Consider the following 18,337-nt stretch of genomic DNA (forward strand, 5'->3'; position numbering starts at 1 on the left):
CTTACCGCTGTCTCTAACATCATGTACTCCCTCTATCTGAAACTCAACCTGTCAAAAACTGAACTCCTCGTGTTCTCTCCCTCTATTAACCTATCTTTGCCTGACAGTGCCATCTCCGTGTGCGGTTCCACCATTACTCCAACGCAACATGCCCGCTGCCTTGGGGTCATACTTGATTCGGAGCTTTCATTCACCCCCCACATCCGATCACTGGCTCGCTCTTCTTCTTCTGCATCTCAAAAACATTTCTAGAATTTGCCCTTTTCTTACTTTCGACTCTGCAAAAACTCTTACTGTTTCACTTATTCATTCTCGTCTGGACTATTGTAACTCTCTACTAATTGGTCTCCCTTTTACCAAACTCTCCCCGCTCCAATCTGTCCTGAATGCTGCTACCAGGATCATATTCCTCACCAACCGTTACACCGATGCCTCTACCTTGTGCCAGCCATTACACTGGCTACCCATCCACTCCAGAATCCAGTACAAAACTACTACCCTCATCCACAAAGCACTCCATGGCTCAGCACCACCCTACATCTCCTCTCTGGTCTCAGTCTACCACTCTACCCGTGCCCTCCGCTCCGCTAATGACCTCAGGTTAGCATCCTCAATAATCAGAACCTCCCACTCCCGTCTCCAAGACTTTACACGTGCTGCGCCAATTCTTTGGAATGCACTACCTAGGTTAATAGGATTAATCCCCAATCCCCACAGTTTTAAGCGCGCCCTAAAAACTTATTTGTTCAGATTGGCCTACCGCCTCAACGCATTAACCTAACTATCCCTGTGTGGCCCATTAAAAAAAAAAAAAAAAAACATAATCAGGTTCCTCACATCATGTTCTCATACACTTTATGCAGTTAATAGCCCTCTGTGTCTGTACTGTTACATACTTAGGCAGTTAACTGGTTCATGCAGCTTTACATGAACACCCGAGCCTTACACTATGGCCGGTCCAAATAACTAAAGCAATTGTTACCATCCACCTCTCGTGTCTCCCTTTTCCTCATAGTTTGTACACTTGCGAGCAGCAGGGCCCTCATTCCTCCTGGTAGCTATTTTGAACTGTGATTTTTGTTATGCTGTAATGTCTGTTGTCTGTACAAGTCCCCTCTATAATTTGAAAAGCGCTGCGGAATATGTTGGCACTATATAAATAAAATGATTATTATTATTATGGTGTAATAAAAAGATCTGCATTTTCTGAATTTTTACATTTCTGTTTGTTGTGTCCAAATGGACATACAAATCTGCCATGATCATGTCTACCTAACATAGGTCTATGAGGGTACTTGCTTCTCCGTCTGTAGATTGCCAGCTGGCATAGGAAATCAATGGCCAAGCAATGCATCTTGGGAAAATTGCATGTAAATTAGCTGGTGAAAGAAATCTGTTTTGCCAGTGCCACCTGTTGGAGCACCTATGTCAAGTAAAACAAGCTAAGTAAAACTAAAAAAAAAAAGAGTCTTTGACAAGTGTCAGGCAGAGAGGGGGATCATATGCGAGGGTTGATATGTGTCCCCCAAGATTCAGACGGAGTCCTATTAAACCTGCTGTGAGGGCCTTATGCTCACAGCAGGACGCCTGTGAGTCACAAGGCAAAATAAACGAAAGAATGGATTGAGTCCAAGTAGTGACTCAGTCAGATTATTAGGAAACCCATCAAGAGCTTTTATTTTTAGAGGGATTTGCAGGTTTGGTAGTGGGGCGAATCCCTCTCTCCACTCCTGGTTTTGGAAGTGGCTCTATGGCCAATCTGCTATGGACAAATCTGTCAGTTTTGCCTTGGATGTGTCAGTTTTGGAGCAAGCTGCAGAGCAACAGGGTCTGTACAACCCAGGTCTGTGTGGTGCTAACACAGAGACAGGGGCTACATGGCGGCTGATACACCCAAGGGACACAGCTGTGTCATTGTCCACAGCAACAGGTTGTGAACACGGACTGTGTATATGGAAACCCGGCTGCAATCCAGAGGATACCACGTCTGTATGTGAGTCTGCCAATAAAGAGACTGTTTACGTTGAACTTTCTGTGATCCCTGCCTGTCTGTCGCACTGAGGGCAGTGTGAACTGAGGCATACCCAAAGCCTGTTGCATGTCGGTTATTAGGCCAAGCTGGCCAACAAAATGGAGGAGCTGTTGAAGCAATTGGTCCTTAGCGTCAGCAGGAGTTGTATCAGCAGCAGCAGACCAACAATTTGATCCTGCAACAGATTGCAGCCCTGCGAGAAGTGGCCTCACCTGTGACCCCAATCTGTTCTGAGGCCCGGTACAAGGTCCGGTCAGCACTGAGGAAAATGAGTCCTGAGGACAATATGGAGGCTTTCCTCACAGTGTTGGAGGGCACAGCAGAGCTTGCCGTTTTTCCAGTGGGCTGAAGTGGTGGCCCGCTTCCTGACGGGAGATGCCCAGAAAGCCTCCTTGAACTTCAGTCGGGATGATGCCCTGGACTGTGAGAAACTGAAAGGTAAGATCCTTGTCCGACTGGGGGGCTTAATATGTACGTATGGGCTCAATGGGTTTTCCAGTGGTCCTTTGAGGAGACTCACCTTGATGTTCGAGTGGCTAGAAAAGAACTCTGCCAGCTGCTATTCAGCGTTGGGTGGACCAAGGGGACCCCAGCACTCCAGACCAAGTGGTCAGCCTGAATTATTATTATTATTTATTTATATAGCATCATTAATTCCATGGTGCTGTATATGTGACAGGGTTACATCAAAATACAAATATCACTTACAGTAAACAGACTAACAATGACAGACTGATACAAAGGGGAGAGGACCCTGCCCTTGCGGGCTTACATTCTACAAGATTATGGGGAAGGAGACAGTAGGTCGGGGGTTGCAGTAGCTCCAATGGTGTTGAGGTGGCCATGTGATCATTACAGGTTGTATGCTTCTTTGAAGAGATGGGTTTTCAGGTTCCGTTTGAAGGATCCAAATGTGGTGGAAAATCGGATGTGTTGGGGCACAGAATTCCAGAGGATGGGGGATATTCGGGAGAAGTCTTGGAAGCGAATAGGTGAGGAGCGAATAAGAGTGGAGTAGAGATCGAGGTCTTGGGAGGACCGGAGATTACATGAGGGAAGATATTGAGAGAATGAGTGGTATATGGCAACTCAGGACTTTATACAGGACTCTCATCCACTGCAGTTATCATGCCGGGCCCCTCCAGCCCAGGAGCCTGGGAAAGATCCTCAACCCTCTGCTGGGGCCAATCAGGACCGAGCCCGCACAGAGGGGGTACCCCAGAGTGAATGTGACAAGAGACCCTGTTCCACTAAACTGGCCCCGAGGTCCAGTCGCAGCTATTAAGTGTTGGCAATGCCAAGGGCCAGGACATGTGGCTGCCAAGTTCGCCCTGACAGCTGAACCTATGGACTGCAGGTATACTCACCGTATGTCGATGTATGCCCAGGACATTTTCACTGCGGATCCATTCATCCCAGTGGGTGAACCACATCTGTGCCAGGTGCGCATCAATGGACACCAGGCTGAGGCCCTCCTGGGAGTCTAGTGACACTTGTGCACGAGCCAATCTTGGCCTTAGAACCAACTGGGAAAAATGTGGGTGTTGTTTGTATTCATGGTGTACTCTGCGAGTACCCGACAGTGGAGGTTTCATTTGTTACGCCCTGCGGGGAGATTAAACATGTGGTGGGGGTAATGAAGACTCTTCCTTACGAGGCTGCCCTGGGGAGGGATTTGCCCCTCTTCTGGTCTCTGTCAAAAAATAAAATTAACCCTCCCGGGGCAAATATTTTTCTGGGTGCAGAGCCCAAAGATCCAGACACAGGGATTCCTGCTGTTGGGGTCACCCCCATAGGGAAAGAGCGTGAATCCAAAAGGTTTCCTCTAGAGGTGACGGCAGGAGAGGTCGAGGAGAACCTGACAATCCCTGAGCTGGAAGTGCCCCAGGGACAGCCCAGCTACAGGATCCCACACTGACACCGGCACGGGAAATGATAATCGAGGTAAATAGGGTGGCTCAGCAACCGGGTGCGGAGTCAGTGTTCTCACACATGGTGATCAACCACGAGTTACTCTCTAGGGTTGATTAAAATACGGGACAAAGTGGTAGAAAAACTGAAAGTGCCCCAACCATGTCATCAGGCGGTGCTAGAAATGGCTCACACCCACACTCTGGGATGGCACTTGGGAACCAAAAAGATGCAGGAGTGCATATTGCATCATTTTTTGGCCTTGGGTCTACACAGAGGTGCAGAGGTTCTGTGAAACGTGTCCTGAGTGCGAACTAACTTCTACAACCGCAAACTAGCGGAGTCCGTAGGTACCTCTACCAATTATAGAGATACCTTTTGAGTGTATTGCAATGGAACTGGTAGGGCTGATAGTAAAATCCTGCCCCGGGCCGCCAACACATATTAGTGGTCGAAGACTACGCCACCCGGTACCCAGAGGCCATCCCGCTTCAGCACACCTTGGCTAAGCTGATCTCCCGGGAGCTGTTTGCCATGTTCTGCCACCTTGGACTACCGAAGGAGATCCTTACTGATCAGGGTACTCCTTTTATGTCCAAGGTGACGAAGGAACTGTGCAAGCTCCTCAAGATAAAGTATTTGCGCACGTCGATGTACCACCCGCAGACCGACAGATTAGTAACAAAACCCTCAAGTCCCTGTTGAAGTGGGCAGTTTCCGAGGATAGAAGGGATTGGGACATGTTGTTGCCCTATTTAATGTTTGCCATTTGCCAGGAACATGGACTGTGTATACAGAAACCCGGCGGCGATCCGGAAGATATCATGCCTGAATGTGAGTCTGCCAATAAAGACACTGTTTTTACGTTGAACTTTCTGTGGTCCCTATCTGTCTGTCACTGAACCAACCCTGCTGCACTACACAAGTCATGCAAGATGTCAAAGGATATCTGCCAGACCAGTCTACTTCAATGGAAAGACAGTTATCTGTAGACTGCTACATTGCTCTTTCCCTTTGTTAGTTTAGAACAAGGGTGGGAGGTCTTTTGCACAGATCTAGTGCTCCAGTAGACCCAAGTCAAAAGTTCTACTGGTTGGATAGGTGAAATACAAACAGGAATTCCCTAAGACCTATGTCAAAAGCAGCCCAGCCAGCCAAGTATCCATCCTTTGTTTTTTCATAAAAGGTCTTTTTAAGAGTTTACTATTGTTCTCGGAGTGAGCAAACTGTATACTATTTATTCCAGAGATCTCAGATACAGACTCATTAGTGGATATGACCTTCTCCTCATTTGATGACACGTGTGAAAGGTTTTACTTGTTGGCTGATTGAAGGAGAAATATGAATCCCCTTTTGACCCATGTTCCCCCAAGACTCTCCCTTCTAGCCAAGTTTCCAAACTTTAACCAAGCGTGATAGGTCTTTTCAAGAGTCTACCATTGTTCTTGTAGTTAACAGCCTGCCTTCTGTTAATTTTAGAGATATCATACGTAAACTCATCAGTCCCTATAACATTCTTCATATTCAATTACCCATATTTAAGGTCATACTGGTTGGATGCGTGAAGAACAAACAGTAATTCCCCAACACTTTTGTAAAAGCTAAGTCTTCAGGTTTGATCATACATAGAAGATCTTTTCAAGAGTCTCCCATTGTTCTCATAGTTAGCAAACTGTCTACTGTTAATTTAAGAGGTCTCAGATGTAGACTCATTACTGGATATGACCTTCTCCTCACTTGATGACACATGTCAAAGGTTCTACTGGTTGGCTGATTGAAGAATAAACATGAATCCCCATAGACCTATGTCCTATACCATCTCATCCAGCCAGGTCTCTAACCTTTGGGCAAGAGTGCTGTGTCTTTTCAAGAGTCTCCCATTGCTCTTGTTTTCAGATGTAGACACATTACTCCCTACTGAATGGCTTGGTGAATAGCAAACAGAAATTGCCTCTTCCAAGACTCATGTCAAAGCCCTCTCATCCAGTCAAGCCTCTGACCATTAGTAAAGCAAGGTGGGGTCTTAAAGTGTCTTTCAATGCCTTTGTGATGAACACACTGCCTGAGATTCAGATATCTCAGGTGTAGACTAATCAATTCATGAAACAGTCTCCACATTCGATGGTCTTGATTTTGACATTCTAATCTAAAATTTCTGCAAGTGACTTGTGGATGTATATGAGTCGCCTGCCAGGGCCGTGGGGTACCCCCGGTACCGGGTCAGGTGTTCACAGGATGATGTCACGGTGGCGACCTGGTCCATGGCCCTGGGCGCCCATGTAAAAAGGGGAAATTGAATAAAGTTTATGTTTGTGACGCCACCTGTGGTATTCGGTCAGTGGGGACCAACGCTGTTTTAAGGGGTGCTGTTATGGCAGCTAGATGGTATAACTTCCCACAGTTGAAGTGTATCCCCAGGGCTCCTGGTGTGTAGATGGAAGATGGTGAATGGCGCAGTAAAGAACGAGGACACAGGTTTGCAGTCTCTTTACCTGGTTTACTGAAGAATTCAGGTAGCCACAGTCCAGGGCACCAGACACAGGTCAAGCAGGGTCCAGCCGGCTTGGAAGCGAATCCAGAGTCCCCTTTACCAGGTGGAGTTTAAAACCTTCCTCTAGCACAGTGGTGTTGTAGTCCCTTACTGCCTATGGCTTCAGACAAGGCCTTCACAGTTCTTCTCTCTGTCCTCTATATAGGATAGGACAATACCTGCATGACAGGCAATTTGAGCCTTTTTACAGGGACTCTATCATGCCCCGGGCTCTATGTGTTACTGTGTCTTCAGGTGTGTGTGGCAGACAGGTAACTTGCAGTTCAGCTGTCCTGCCGGGTTCTGATGTAAGTCCTAGAGTCCCTTACAACCTCAGTGGACCAGCTACCGGTTATCTGGGCCTCAGAGGGAGGCAGCCTGCTTGCAGATGGTCTACCCTGATATCTCCTCTCCTGTGCTTTGCTCTCCTGCGTGCTCACTGAACGATGTTCTTTCCTTGTGTATGTCTCTTTGTTTAGGAGCTGTAGTACTTCAGACTACACGGCCCTTCAGACCTTCTGACACTCTATGTCGGTCTGCTCTCTTCTGTCTTTCTGACAATCTGACCTTTCTTTCCCTCCAAACCACAATATATATAGGGGAGTCACCTAGAAATAGGATCAAAAGCTCCCCCTTGTGGCCTGGAGTGTGAACATATTGTGTGTATGGTGATTACCTGATAAAAGATATCCTTCATCGCTTCCAAACGTAACATCACTCTCCCCGTTAGGAAAGCAATGCTACTGTGGCGACCAGGACCCTGGGGTGCCACATATAGAGCTATGTTATCTTCTCCCATCAGAAGGTCAGGCAGAAAAACTGAAGAAAATGGAAGATTTCTTTGAGTTGAAGTTCATGAAGTCGAATAATATTTGGCGGTGAATATTTTGATGGTTCTCAAAGTCGTGACTGGAGCTCCATTGTCTTCATATCTATTTCTTTTTGTAAAGTTCTACTTTGCGTTGTTGTTTTGTGTCTTATTTTAAATGTGTATGTTTTCTTTTCCTATTTTTGGCTTACCCTGAGGGTCACAAGATTTGTATGTAGGTATTTATATCTGTATGGTCAAACAGTATGTTTTTTATCCAGCAACATGGTTTCTCAGACACCATTACACATCTGTAAAGTTTCAGCTTTCGCTGATGTTTAATGTCATGTGTGACTGTGCAGTTCGTGTGTCGGGTGTATCTGAATGAATTTCCCTCTTTGTGGTCATAGATCTGAAACTCCCCTGTTATCTCCTCCCCCTCATGTCAGAGATCTGTGTCACTTCTATCTCCTTACTACAAAAGCCCATAGTGCACTGGTAGTAATGGACAGGTATGGAAGCCCTCCAATGTCCATCTTCACAGTGGAAGACCATGTCCATCAGCCTCCGCTGGTGAAGAGGAAGGCTGGAAGGGGACTTCTGCTGATTCAGCTGGTGCTGCTCTTATTCTCTGTGCTGGCATTGTTTGGAGCCGCGTCTGAAATCTACTTTTTATTGAAGGTGGAGTCCAGCTTAGGTGCAGCTTGGAACATGGTGAGTGCTCCTACTGCACTGTGGGGTCCATGCAAGGGGACTAGGCTTAGAATGATGACCTGGTATCCACAGATAGTAGATGCACTGGTGCAGTGAACAGTATAGTATATGATAGGCTTAGATACAGTGGCTCAGCAAACAGCATCACACATGACAAGATTAGCTACAATGGCTCAGCAGAACAGTTACCATGATGGTCTATGATACATGATGAGTTTAGATACACCAACCCAGCAAATAGTATCACTCATATTAGATTTAGATACTCAGGCTTAGCACGTAGTATCACCCAAGATAGGCTTAGATACTTTGGCTCTGCATTCAGTACCACATCACACATTTCAGAATTAGATACAACAGGTTGGCAGATAGTATCACACTTAATAGGCGTAGAGATCAGTACACATATGATACACATGGTACAATTAGATACAACAGCTGAGCAGATAGCAATACACATGTCAAGATTAGACACTGCATCTCAGCATGATTGGATTAGATGCCCTGACTCGGCAGGCGGTGTGATAGACTTAGATACTTCAGTCTACGTGTATATGTAGGATTAGATACACCAACTCTAATTTAACAGTAGTCCGTTTAGCATTTCCGTGTCTTACTGTTTTGTTTTAGAACTTCCGTTGTGTGACTTTTTACATTTTCATTATCTGCATCTCGTAAGTTTCCATGTCTATTACAGGGCTGTAACTATAGGGGGTGCAGAGGTCCCAGGTGCATCCAGGCCTTGGATTTATTGATGGTCTCATTAATATACAGTCACTGCCAAAAGTGTTGGCACCCTTGTTTTTTTCCAGAAAATGAAGTATTTATCCCAGGAAATTATTGCAATTACGCATTTTTTGTTATACACGTGTTTATCTTATTTGTGTGCACTGGAACAACACAAAAACTAAATTGGACACAAAACCCTAAAAATGGTATTGACAAAATTGTTGGTACCTTTCAAAAATTGTGGGTAAACAACTTTGTTTGCAGCATGTGATGCTCATTCAAACTCTCCTCTGGCAAGTAACAGATGTGAGCAATATGAAAATCATTGAAAAATAGAATGCGGTTTGCCAAAATGTATGTGAATAAGACAAAATCCTTCTGGGAAAGCGTCTTGTGGACAGATGAGACCAAGATAGAGCTTTTTGGTAAAGCACATCATTCTACTGTTTACTAAAAACAGAATGAGGCCTACAAAGAAAAGAGCACAGTACCTACAGTCAAACATGGTGGAGGTTCAAAGATGGTTTGGGGTTGTTTTGCTGCCTCTGGTACTGGGTGCCTTAATGTGTACAAGGCATCAATACATCTGAAGATTACCAAAGGATTTTAGGTCGCAATGTAGTACCTAGTGTCAGAAAGCTGGTTTTGTGTCCTAGGAGTTTGGATCTAATTAGTAATTAGTTTGAATTGATCACCTGTTGAGAGACCTTACAATTGCTGTTGGGAGAAGGCGCCTTCAGCTATGAGACCTGGAGCAGTTCGTAAAAGAAGAGTGCTCCAAAATTCCAGTTGCGAGGTGTAAGAAGCTGTTGATGGTTATAGGAAGCAATTGATTGCAATTATTTATTCCAGAAGGTGTGCAAATAAAATATTAAGTTGAGGTTGCCAACAATTTTGTCCTGCCCATTTTTTGGGGTTATGTGTGAAATTATGTCCAGTTTGCCTTTTTTCATTTTTGTTGTTGTTCCAGTACAAACAAAAGAAATAGACATGTTTATAACAAAAAACATACCGTATATACTTGAGTATAAGCCGAGATTTTCAGCCCACTTTTTTGGGCTGAAAATCCCCCTCTCGGCTTATACTCGAGTCATACCCAGGGGTCTGCAGGGGAGGGGGAGCGGGGGCTGTCTAAAAATACTCACCTAGTCCAGGCGCGGTCCCTGCAGGTCCCTGGCTTCCCCGGCGCCGGCAGCAGCAGCTTCAGCTTCTTCCTGTACTGAGCGGTCACATGGTACCGCTGATTACAGAAATGAACATGCGGCTCCACCTCCCATAGAGGTGGAGCCGCATATTCATTTCTGTAATCAGCGGTAACGGTGACCGCTCAGGACAGTTAGAAGCTGCGGCTTCGGGGAAGCAGGGACTGCACAGCGCCAGGACCAGGTGAGTATAGCGGGGAGGGGGAGCGCTGCGCTGTGCTATAGTCACCTTTCCTCGTTCCGGGCGCCGATCTGTCTTCAGCAGTGACGCTGAGGTCAGAGGGCGCGGCGACGTGGTTAGTGCGCGCCCTCTGCTGAACGTCAGTGCTGAAGACAGATCGGCGCCCGGAACGAGGAGAGGTGACTATTGAAAGTGCCGGGGCCTGAGCGACGGAGAGGTGAGTATGTGATTTTTTTTTATCGCAGCAAATGGGGCAAGTGTCTGTATGGAGCATCTATGGGGCCATAACGTTTGTGCAGCACTATATGGGGGCCATAATGTTTGTGCAGCACTATATGGGGCCATAATGTTTGTGCAGCACTATATGGGGGCCATAATGTTTGTGCAGCACTATATGGGGCCATAATGTTTGTGCAGCACTATATGGGGGCCATAATGTTTGTGCAGCACTATATGGGGGCCATAATGTTTGTGCAGCACTATATGGGGGCCATAATGTTTGTGCAGCACTATATGGGGGCCATAATGTTTGTGCAGCATTATATGGGGGCCATAATGTTTGTGCAGCACTATATGGGGCCATAATGTTTGTGCAGCACTATATGGGACAAATATCTTAATAGAGAATCTTATGGGGCCATAATCAGCATTTGTGCAGCATTTTATTGGGCAAATGTGTCTATGGAGCATCTTATGGGGCCTTTATTAACCTTTATGCAGGATTATATGGGGCATATTTTAATATGGAACATCTTATGGGGCCATCATAAACTGCATGGAGCATTATATGGGGCTCCTGATTCAATATGGATATTCAAAAACACTTAACCTACTTTACCGGTAGCTGCTGCATTTCCCACCCTAGGCTTATACTTGAGTCATTAAGTTTTCCCAGTTTTTTGTGGCAAAATTAGGGGGGTCGGCTTATACTCGGGTCGGCTTATAGTCGAGTATATACGGTAATTGCAATAATTTTCTCGGAGAAATACTTCATTTTCTGGGACAATTTCTAGGGTGCCAACACTTTCGGCCTTGACTGTATGAGTACATCTCCGAACTGATAAAGTGCCTCAGGCCTGTCTTTTAGACCTCACAGCTTCCTGCATATTTTAAATGAGCAAACAGTAATGCAGTGAAATACTCAAATATTTTTAGATGTAAAAAATGCATCTATATAATGTGCGCACACACACAAAATGTTCTCTGGTGGAAAAAAATATCAAAAAGTCTGTAAAGCGGTGTCAAATTATTGGCGCTTTATAAGTGAGTAAAATAAATAAACACATATTTTTAAATATTAAAATAATTTTTTTTTCATTTAATAAAACTGAACAAAATAAAAAAAATAATTTATATCCCTCTAACCTTAACAACGCAGATATAAAATATCTAATATCTAAAAAATAAGGCAATATTTTTAGCTGCTATGCCATAAAACTGGTGACAGATTCCCTTTGATTGAACAAAAATTTTACGTTTACGATAATAGCTATTATTGTGAACATGGTTGAATCTGCTCCATTGGTGGCTTAGACTGAGGATACATGGTGATTTGGGCATTAACATAAGACACAGGCCAAAGAAATAAATAATGTAAAAAAATGTAACCATGCCACATAATGAGCGGTCACATGGTGCCCACGCCAGACATTGATGCCTGGAGATCGGTATCGGACACTATACAGAAGGTAGAGGATGCAGTGCCATCTGGGAGGTGAGTGCATATGCAGCAGGTATTTTTGTTTTCTGACACTATCCATTAAGATTAACTTGTATAGTATTGAGAAAACCCTTTAGAGATGAGTTTTCATTAGATTTTTTTTTATTTAAACTGATTACCTCTTCCTGTTGCCACTGTTCCACTGATTCTGGAACAGTTTTTCTTTTTTTTCTGTGCCCCTCCGTTCCAAAGTTATGTCCTCCAGGAACAAAGATGCAAATTTCCCCTTCAATTAACTGGGCGTGTACCAGAGATCTTCTCTGTGGGTGTTTACGTTTTCTCCTCTGACAGTAGCCAATCAAAATACTGACACGCCCACAGGGAAGTTCTCTGGCACACGCCCAGTTAGTTGAAGGAAACATTTGCACCCTCATTCCTGGAGGACATAACTTTGGAACAGACGGGCACAGAAAAAAAAAGAAAAGGTGTTCCGGAGTCAGAGGTTCTCATTATTTTTCAATTAAAAATGAAGTGAAGTATATATTTTTTAGCACAAGGATCACAGGCCTGCATCACATCTAGACCACATCTTTAGGGACATTGCTAGGTCTCCTATACACGTGGTAAAAATTGTTGGTCCCCCTCGTTTAATGACCGAAAAACCCACAATGGTCACAGAAATAACTTGAATCTGACAAAAGTAATAATAAATAAAAGATCTGTGAAAATGAACAAATGAAAGTCAGACATTGCTTTTCAGCCATGCTTCCACAGAATTAGAAAAAACATAAAACTCATGAAATCGGCCTGGACAGAAATGATGGTTCCCTTAACTTAATATTTTGTTGCACAACCTTTTGAGGCAATCACTGCAATCAGACGATTCCTGTAACTGTCAATGAGACTTCTGATCCTCTCGACAGGTATTTTGGCCACTCCTCGAGAGCAAACTGCTCCAGTTGTCTGCTGTTTGAAGGTTGCCTTTTCCAGACGGCATGGTTCAGCTCTTTCCAAAGATCCTCAATAGGATTCAGGTCAGGGCTCACAAAAGGCCACTTCAGAATAGTCCAATGTTTTCCTCTTAGCCATTCTAGGGTGTTTTTAGCTTAGTGATTTGAGTCATTATCCTGTTGCAAGACCCATGACCTGCGACTGAGACCAAGCTTTCTGACACTGGGCAGCACATGTCTCTCTAGAATTTCTTGAAAATCTTGAGATTTCATTGTGCCCTGCACAGATTCTAGACACATTGTGCCAGATGCAGCAAGGCAGCCCCAGAACATAACAAAGCTTCCTCCATGTTTCACAGTAGGGATAGTGTTCTTTTCTTGATATGCTTTATTTTTCCATCTGTGAACATAGAGCTGATGTACCTTGCCAAAAAAATTCCATCTTTGTCTCATCTGTCCATAGGACATTCTCCCAGAAGCTTTGTGGCTTGTCAACATGTAGATTGGCAAATTCCAGTGGGGCTTTTTTATGATTTTTTTCAATAGTGGTGTCCTCCTTGGTCATCTCCCATGAAGTCCACTTTGGCTCATACAATGACGGATGGTGCGATCTGATACTGATGTTCCTTGAGCTTGAAGTTTACTTTTAATCTGTTTAGAAGTTTTTCTGGCTCTTTTGTTGCCATTCGTATTATCCATCTCTTTGAATTGTCATCAGTTTTCCTCCTGCGACCGCGTCCAGGGAGGTCGGCTACAGTCTCATGGATCTTACATTTCTGAATAATATGTGCAACTGTAGTCACAGGAACATCAAGCTGCTTGGAGATGGACTTATAACTTTTACCTTTAACATGTTTGTCTAGGATTTTCTTTCTAATCTCCTGAGACAGCTCTTTCCTTCGCTTCCTCTGGTCCATGTTGAGCATGATACACACCATGTCACCAAACAGCACAGTGAGGATCTGTAGCCCTATATACCGGCCACTCACTGATTCCAGGAATGTAGACACCTGTGATGCTAGTTAGTGGACACACCGCGATTTACCATGTCCCTTTTGTCACATTATTTTCAGGGGTACCATCATTTCTGTCCAGGCCTATTTCATGAGTTTTATTTATTTTTTTTAATTCTGTGGAAGCATGGTTGAAAAGCAATGTCCGACTTTCATTTGTTCATTTTCTTAGATTTTTAATTTTCATTGCTTTTGTCAGATTCAAGCTATTTCTGTGACCACTGTGGGTTTTTGTGTCATTAGACGAGGGTGACCAACAATTTTGACCACGTGTGTATATACATGGGTTTTCTGGGGATAAATGAGGTCTAAACTACCAGTCTTGTATCTAATTCTAACATTTTGGAACAAATCTCTTTCAGACTCAAGAAAATAATGCCCAGAAAATGATCTCCAGATCAGGTAAAAGTCAGGAGAACATAGTCTAACTAGAATTGGGTGAATTAATTCGAGTGGAGTTAAAATCTGCTGAAATATTACGAACATTCCAGGATGCAATTTTACGCAATTTGCGCTCTGCAAATCCAGCAAAATTGCTGGCAAAAGGAAAAAAAACTAATACCTCACTAATCACCCCTTTGTTCCCTTCAGATGCTTACTCTACGCTATACTGTCCTCAACGCCTCATTCTGCTGCTGATGAGCACTGAAACCCTGTGCATCTTCATGCTAGGTCGGTACTTCTGGCTACAAGTAGGCCTGGGATGTCTCTACACAGGTGCAGAGACCTCCTGGGCCTGGTTACGGCCAGCAGTCCTGAGGGAGACCGCGTGTTGTAATAATAATATAATAATTTTTAGTTCTATAGTGACAACTTATTCTGAAGCACTTTACAATTCAGAAGGAATTTGTAAGGTTAATGCTGATAATCCCACTTTTGAGACCCCCCGACAATCAGATGTAATTTACTGGGTAACTTGTCACAGGTGTTCAATCTCCTGCAGCTCCCCCAGAGGAGCAGAGAAGTACTGCACTGTTCCTATTGGAATGAATGGATGGACACATAATGCATGGACGTTCTGGGTCCTCCAAAGTAAAAGATGCTCTTTGTAGGTTCTTAATCTTGGAGTTCCCCAAATTAACTAAAAATTACGAGATTTTGTAATCTGAATCATATACCAGACAACTTATTTTTTTCATTTTGCACTTTTTTCCCTCCCCTTCTTACCAATAGCTATAACTGTTTTTTATTTTTCCAGCTACGTAGCTGTATGAGCACCTGTTTTTTTTCAGGGACGAATAGTAGTTTTAAATGACTCCATTGACTTAAAATTCAATTTACTTAAAAACAAGAAAAACTTTCACGTTTGGTAAAATTGAAAAAAAAAAAAGCCATAATGAGTTGACATGATTTTTTGTGTTTTGTTGTTATGGTGTACATTCTATGATAAAAAATGAGTCTCAGTCATAAATCTCCAGGACTGCACAATTACGGAGATAACAAATTTAGATTTTTTTTTTAGAAATTTGTAAAAAAAATGTTTTTTTGGGGGGTGGTTTGTGTCACCATGTTCTGAGATCCATAACATTTTTGCTTTTCCATCGATTGAGCTGGGCGAGGGCTTGTTTTTTGTGTGACGATCTGATGGTTTTATTGATACCAATTTTAGCCTATATGCAACATTTGTATGATGATTGTGATAGATCATGTCACAGGGCATCAATGGGAGCCGTAAGAGGAAGCTCAGCTCCGGCAGTGGCTCTTAGAGACAGGGGTCTAAGGGGTAAGGGGTCTAAGGGGTAACATTTTTCCTTGTGGCCAAGCCTGGCATGTCAAAGTGAGGACACTTTTAAGCCATCCATGCACGTTCTGGAAATTAAATATGTAAATTATCTCATCAGAGAGGAATAGAACTAGAACCCCAGTCCTGAGCCTCTCACTTGGCCAAATCAGATCTCAAAACCCCGAAACACTGTGTCTTCAAATTGAGTATCTGGTTTAGCTTTTATCCTAAGTCATATGGCAAGACTCGATAAAGAGTCGATATTGACTTTTAGGGTCGCTGCTTTGAATAGATGGCACTAGAGTTCTAGTCGTCTTTCTTTCTGAAGAGACAATTTGCATATTTAGCTTCCAAGAGGAAAATGCATGGCTTATAAGACTCCTCACTCTGACATGCCAGACTTGGCTTGTCACTCCCCACAAGGAGAAACATTACCCCTTAGACAAGAAGAACTTGAAAAAGTTTGCGAGAACTGAGCATGATGTAGATAGAGTAGATCATGATTGGTCGTAGCTGGCCATGGTTTAGCTGGGTGGCGCGTGATTTGGTATGAGCTGAGAATGACTTGAGTAGATTAAGACCCCAATTCATCATATGCATTTTTTTTTCAAAATTAATTCTTTTTTTTTTTTGTCTTGTGGTATAAGTGGGTGTTTTATTGCATGAAATTACTTTTCACACGGTTCATTAATTTTTCTTAAAGTTACCAATGTTCTTTAGTTTTGCCTTTAACGTTTTTTGTGCATTTTTTAGAGCAAAAAATTGAATGTTCCGAAAAATAGAGCAACATTTTTTCAAACATTTCTTGAGTGAATGTGCAAAAAATGTTGCACCTTTAAAAAAAAATAAATAAATAAAATTGCATTTGATGAATCCATCTGAAATATGTAGAAAAACTGCATTGACGTAAAAAAGAACCCAACAGAAAATGAACTAGAGATCAAAAGACCACTTTAAAAACAAAAAAATAATCCTTTGATTAATTTTTGGAAAACGAAAAAAGTCAGTAATTGAAAATTATTCACGCTTAAAAGTGGCGCATATGCAATGATGAATTGGTCCCTGTGGGAGGAATGTAGGTGGATTGTCTTCAAACTTTCTGACATATTTTTATCTTTTGCTTTGTCTTACAGGTTTTCGAGATGTGCACCCTATGCCCTCCGCTCATGTCACAGGTACGTACGGTGAAAAGATGATATCACTGCTCCGATATGTCAGATTAATAAGATGCATTTCTCCGTCTTCCACATAAAAGATGAAAAATATTGATCCCAAGTCCGGTTTTAAGTGATAGCAAATCGAACAATGGTTCATAGACAACCAGGAAAAATCAAGAGGACAGCCTGAAATCAAAGTCTCATTTAGTTGAGGTTTTTGGTGATACTTTTTTTATTTGTATGTTATTTATACATTATGTGTTGGAATTATTTAGACTTTGTATGGAAGTATCATCTTGACATGGTATCAAGGTATTTTGTTGGCTAAAATTAGGCAAAAATTTTGAAAAAAAGGTGGACTTTCTTTCTCAGCCCATTGCTTTCTACAAAACCAGTCTCATCTTTTTCAAGTCTTATTATGATGACCGTATTTCCATAGTTTTGAACACTATAGTACCTGTCCAGAGCTTTCGCAATGAGATTTATATGTAGAATTCATGGGTTCAAGTATCTCCATGGGGGGAAAAATTGGTGCCACGACAGCACACTCATCGAAGATCAACAAATTTGTGGCATAAATACCAAAAGGTACAAAAGTATTGACTCAACCATCTTTCTTCCAGGTCTTGTTGTCAGAGACAATTCTTCGAGTGTTTCTCTTCAGTGGGAGCATAGCAGAGGTCTAGCCTTCCTTCACCAGGTCGCATATAACAATGGGTCACTCGTGTGCTCAAAAAGCGGACTATACTTCATATATTCCAAGCTTCAATTGGGATCATCCAAATGCCCTGAAAAGACGGAAAATTTACGCTACACCCATCGAGTATTGAAGAGAAGCTCAGCTGTGGACATACCCATGATAGAGAATATTCTGAGATTCTGCGACTCACAAGGATCCTCGGTATGGAGGGGAAGCAGCTTCCTAGGCGGCAGCTTCATGTTAACAAAGGACGATGAAGTATTTGTGAACATGTCGCATAAAGATCTCATCCGTGTCCAAGAGGACACAATGACTTTCTTTGGAATGTTCATGGTATGAGAAGAATAAAACTAATGACTTCACATCTTTAGAAAAGCGCAAGGAACTGAATTATGGACCTTTTTTTTCTTGATATTGTTTATTTATCCCTAATTTAAGTATGAATGTACATTGTTTTGTCCTTTTTATGTTAGGCTCTGTTCACATCTCCAGGATTTACTTCTGTTTTTAGATTTGCCTTGGGATCATAAAAGATATTGTCCCGTGAAAACAGTTTATCCACAAGTTAGGTGATAACTAGTGTTGAGCGATACCGTCCGATACTTGAAAGTATCGGTATCGGAAAGTATCGGCCGATACCGGCAAAGTATCGGATCCAATCCGATACCGATACCCGATACCAATACAAGTCAATGGGACTCATGTATCGGACGGTATTCCTGATGGTTCCCAGGGTCTGAAGGAGAGGAAACTCTCCTTCAGGCCCTGGGAACCATATTAATGTGTAAAAGAAAGAATTAAAATAAAAAATATTGCTATACTCACCTGTCCGACGCAGCCGGGACCTCAGCGAGGGAACCGGCAGCGTTGTTTGTTTAAAATTCGCGCTTTTACTTGGTTACGTGAGGTCCCGGCTTGTGATTGGTCAGGGCGGCCATGTTGCCGGGACGCGGACCAATCACAGCAAGCCGTGACGAAATTACGTCACGGCTTGCTGTGATTGGTCCGCGTCCCGGCAACATGGCCG

The 18,337-nt window shown here is 43.1% G+C and overlaps 1 protein-coding gene across 1 annotated transcript; it reads left to right on the plus strand.

Moving 5' to 3' along the window:
* The first annotated feature begins 7,776 nt into the window (after positions 1-7,776).
* On the plus strand, positions 7,777-17,882 carry TNFSF14 (TNF superfamily member 14). Its single transcript, XM_077260765.1, has 4 exons — positions 7,777-7,995; positions 14,093-14,132; positions 16,587-16,628; positions 17,234-17,882. The coding sequence occupies exons 1-4, from the start codon at positions 7,786-7,788 to the stop codon at positions 17,647-17,649; spliced, it is 708 nt and encodes a 235-aa protein (XP_077116880.1). The 5' UTR covers positions 7,777-7,785; the 3' UTR covers positions 17,650-17,882.
* The last annotated feature ends 455 nt before the right edge of the window (positions 17,883-18,337 follow it).

Source organism: Ranitomeya variabilis, chromosome 5 (assembly GCF_051348905.1).
Source record: "Ranitomeya variabilis isolate aRanVar5 chromosome 5, aRanVar5.hap1, whole genome shotgun sequence".
Classification (NCBI taxonomy): domain Eukaryota; kingdom Metazoa; phylum Chordata; class Amphibia; order Anura; family Dendrobatidae; genus Ranitomeya; species Ranitomeya variabilis.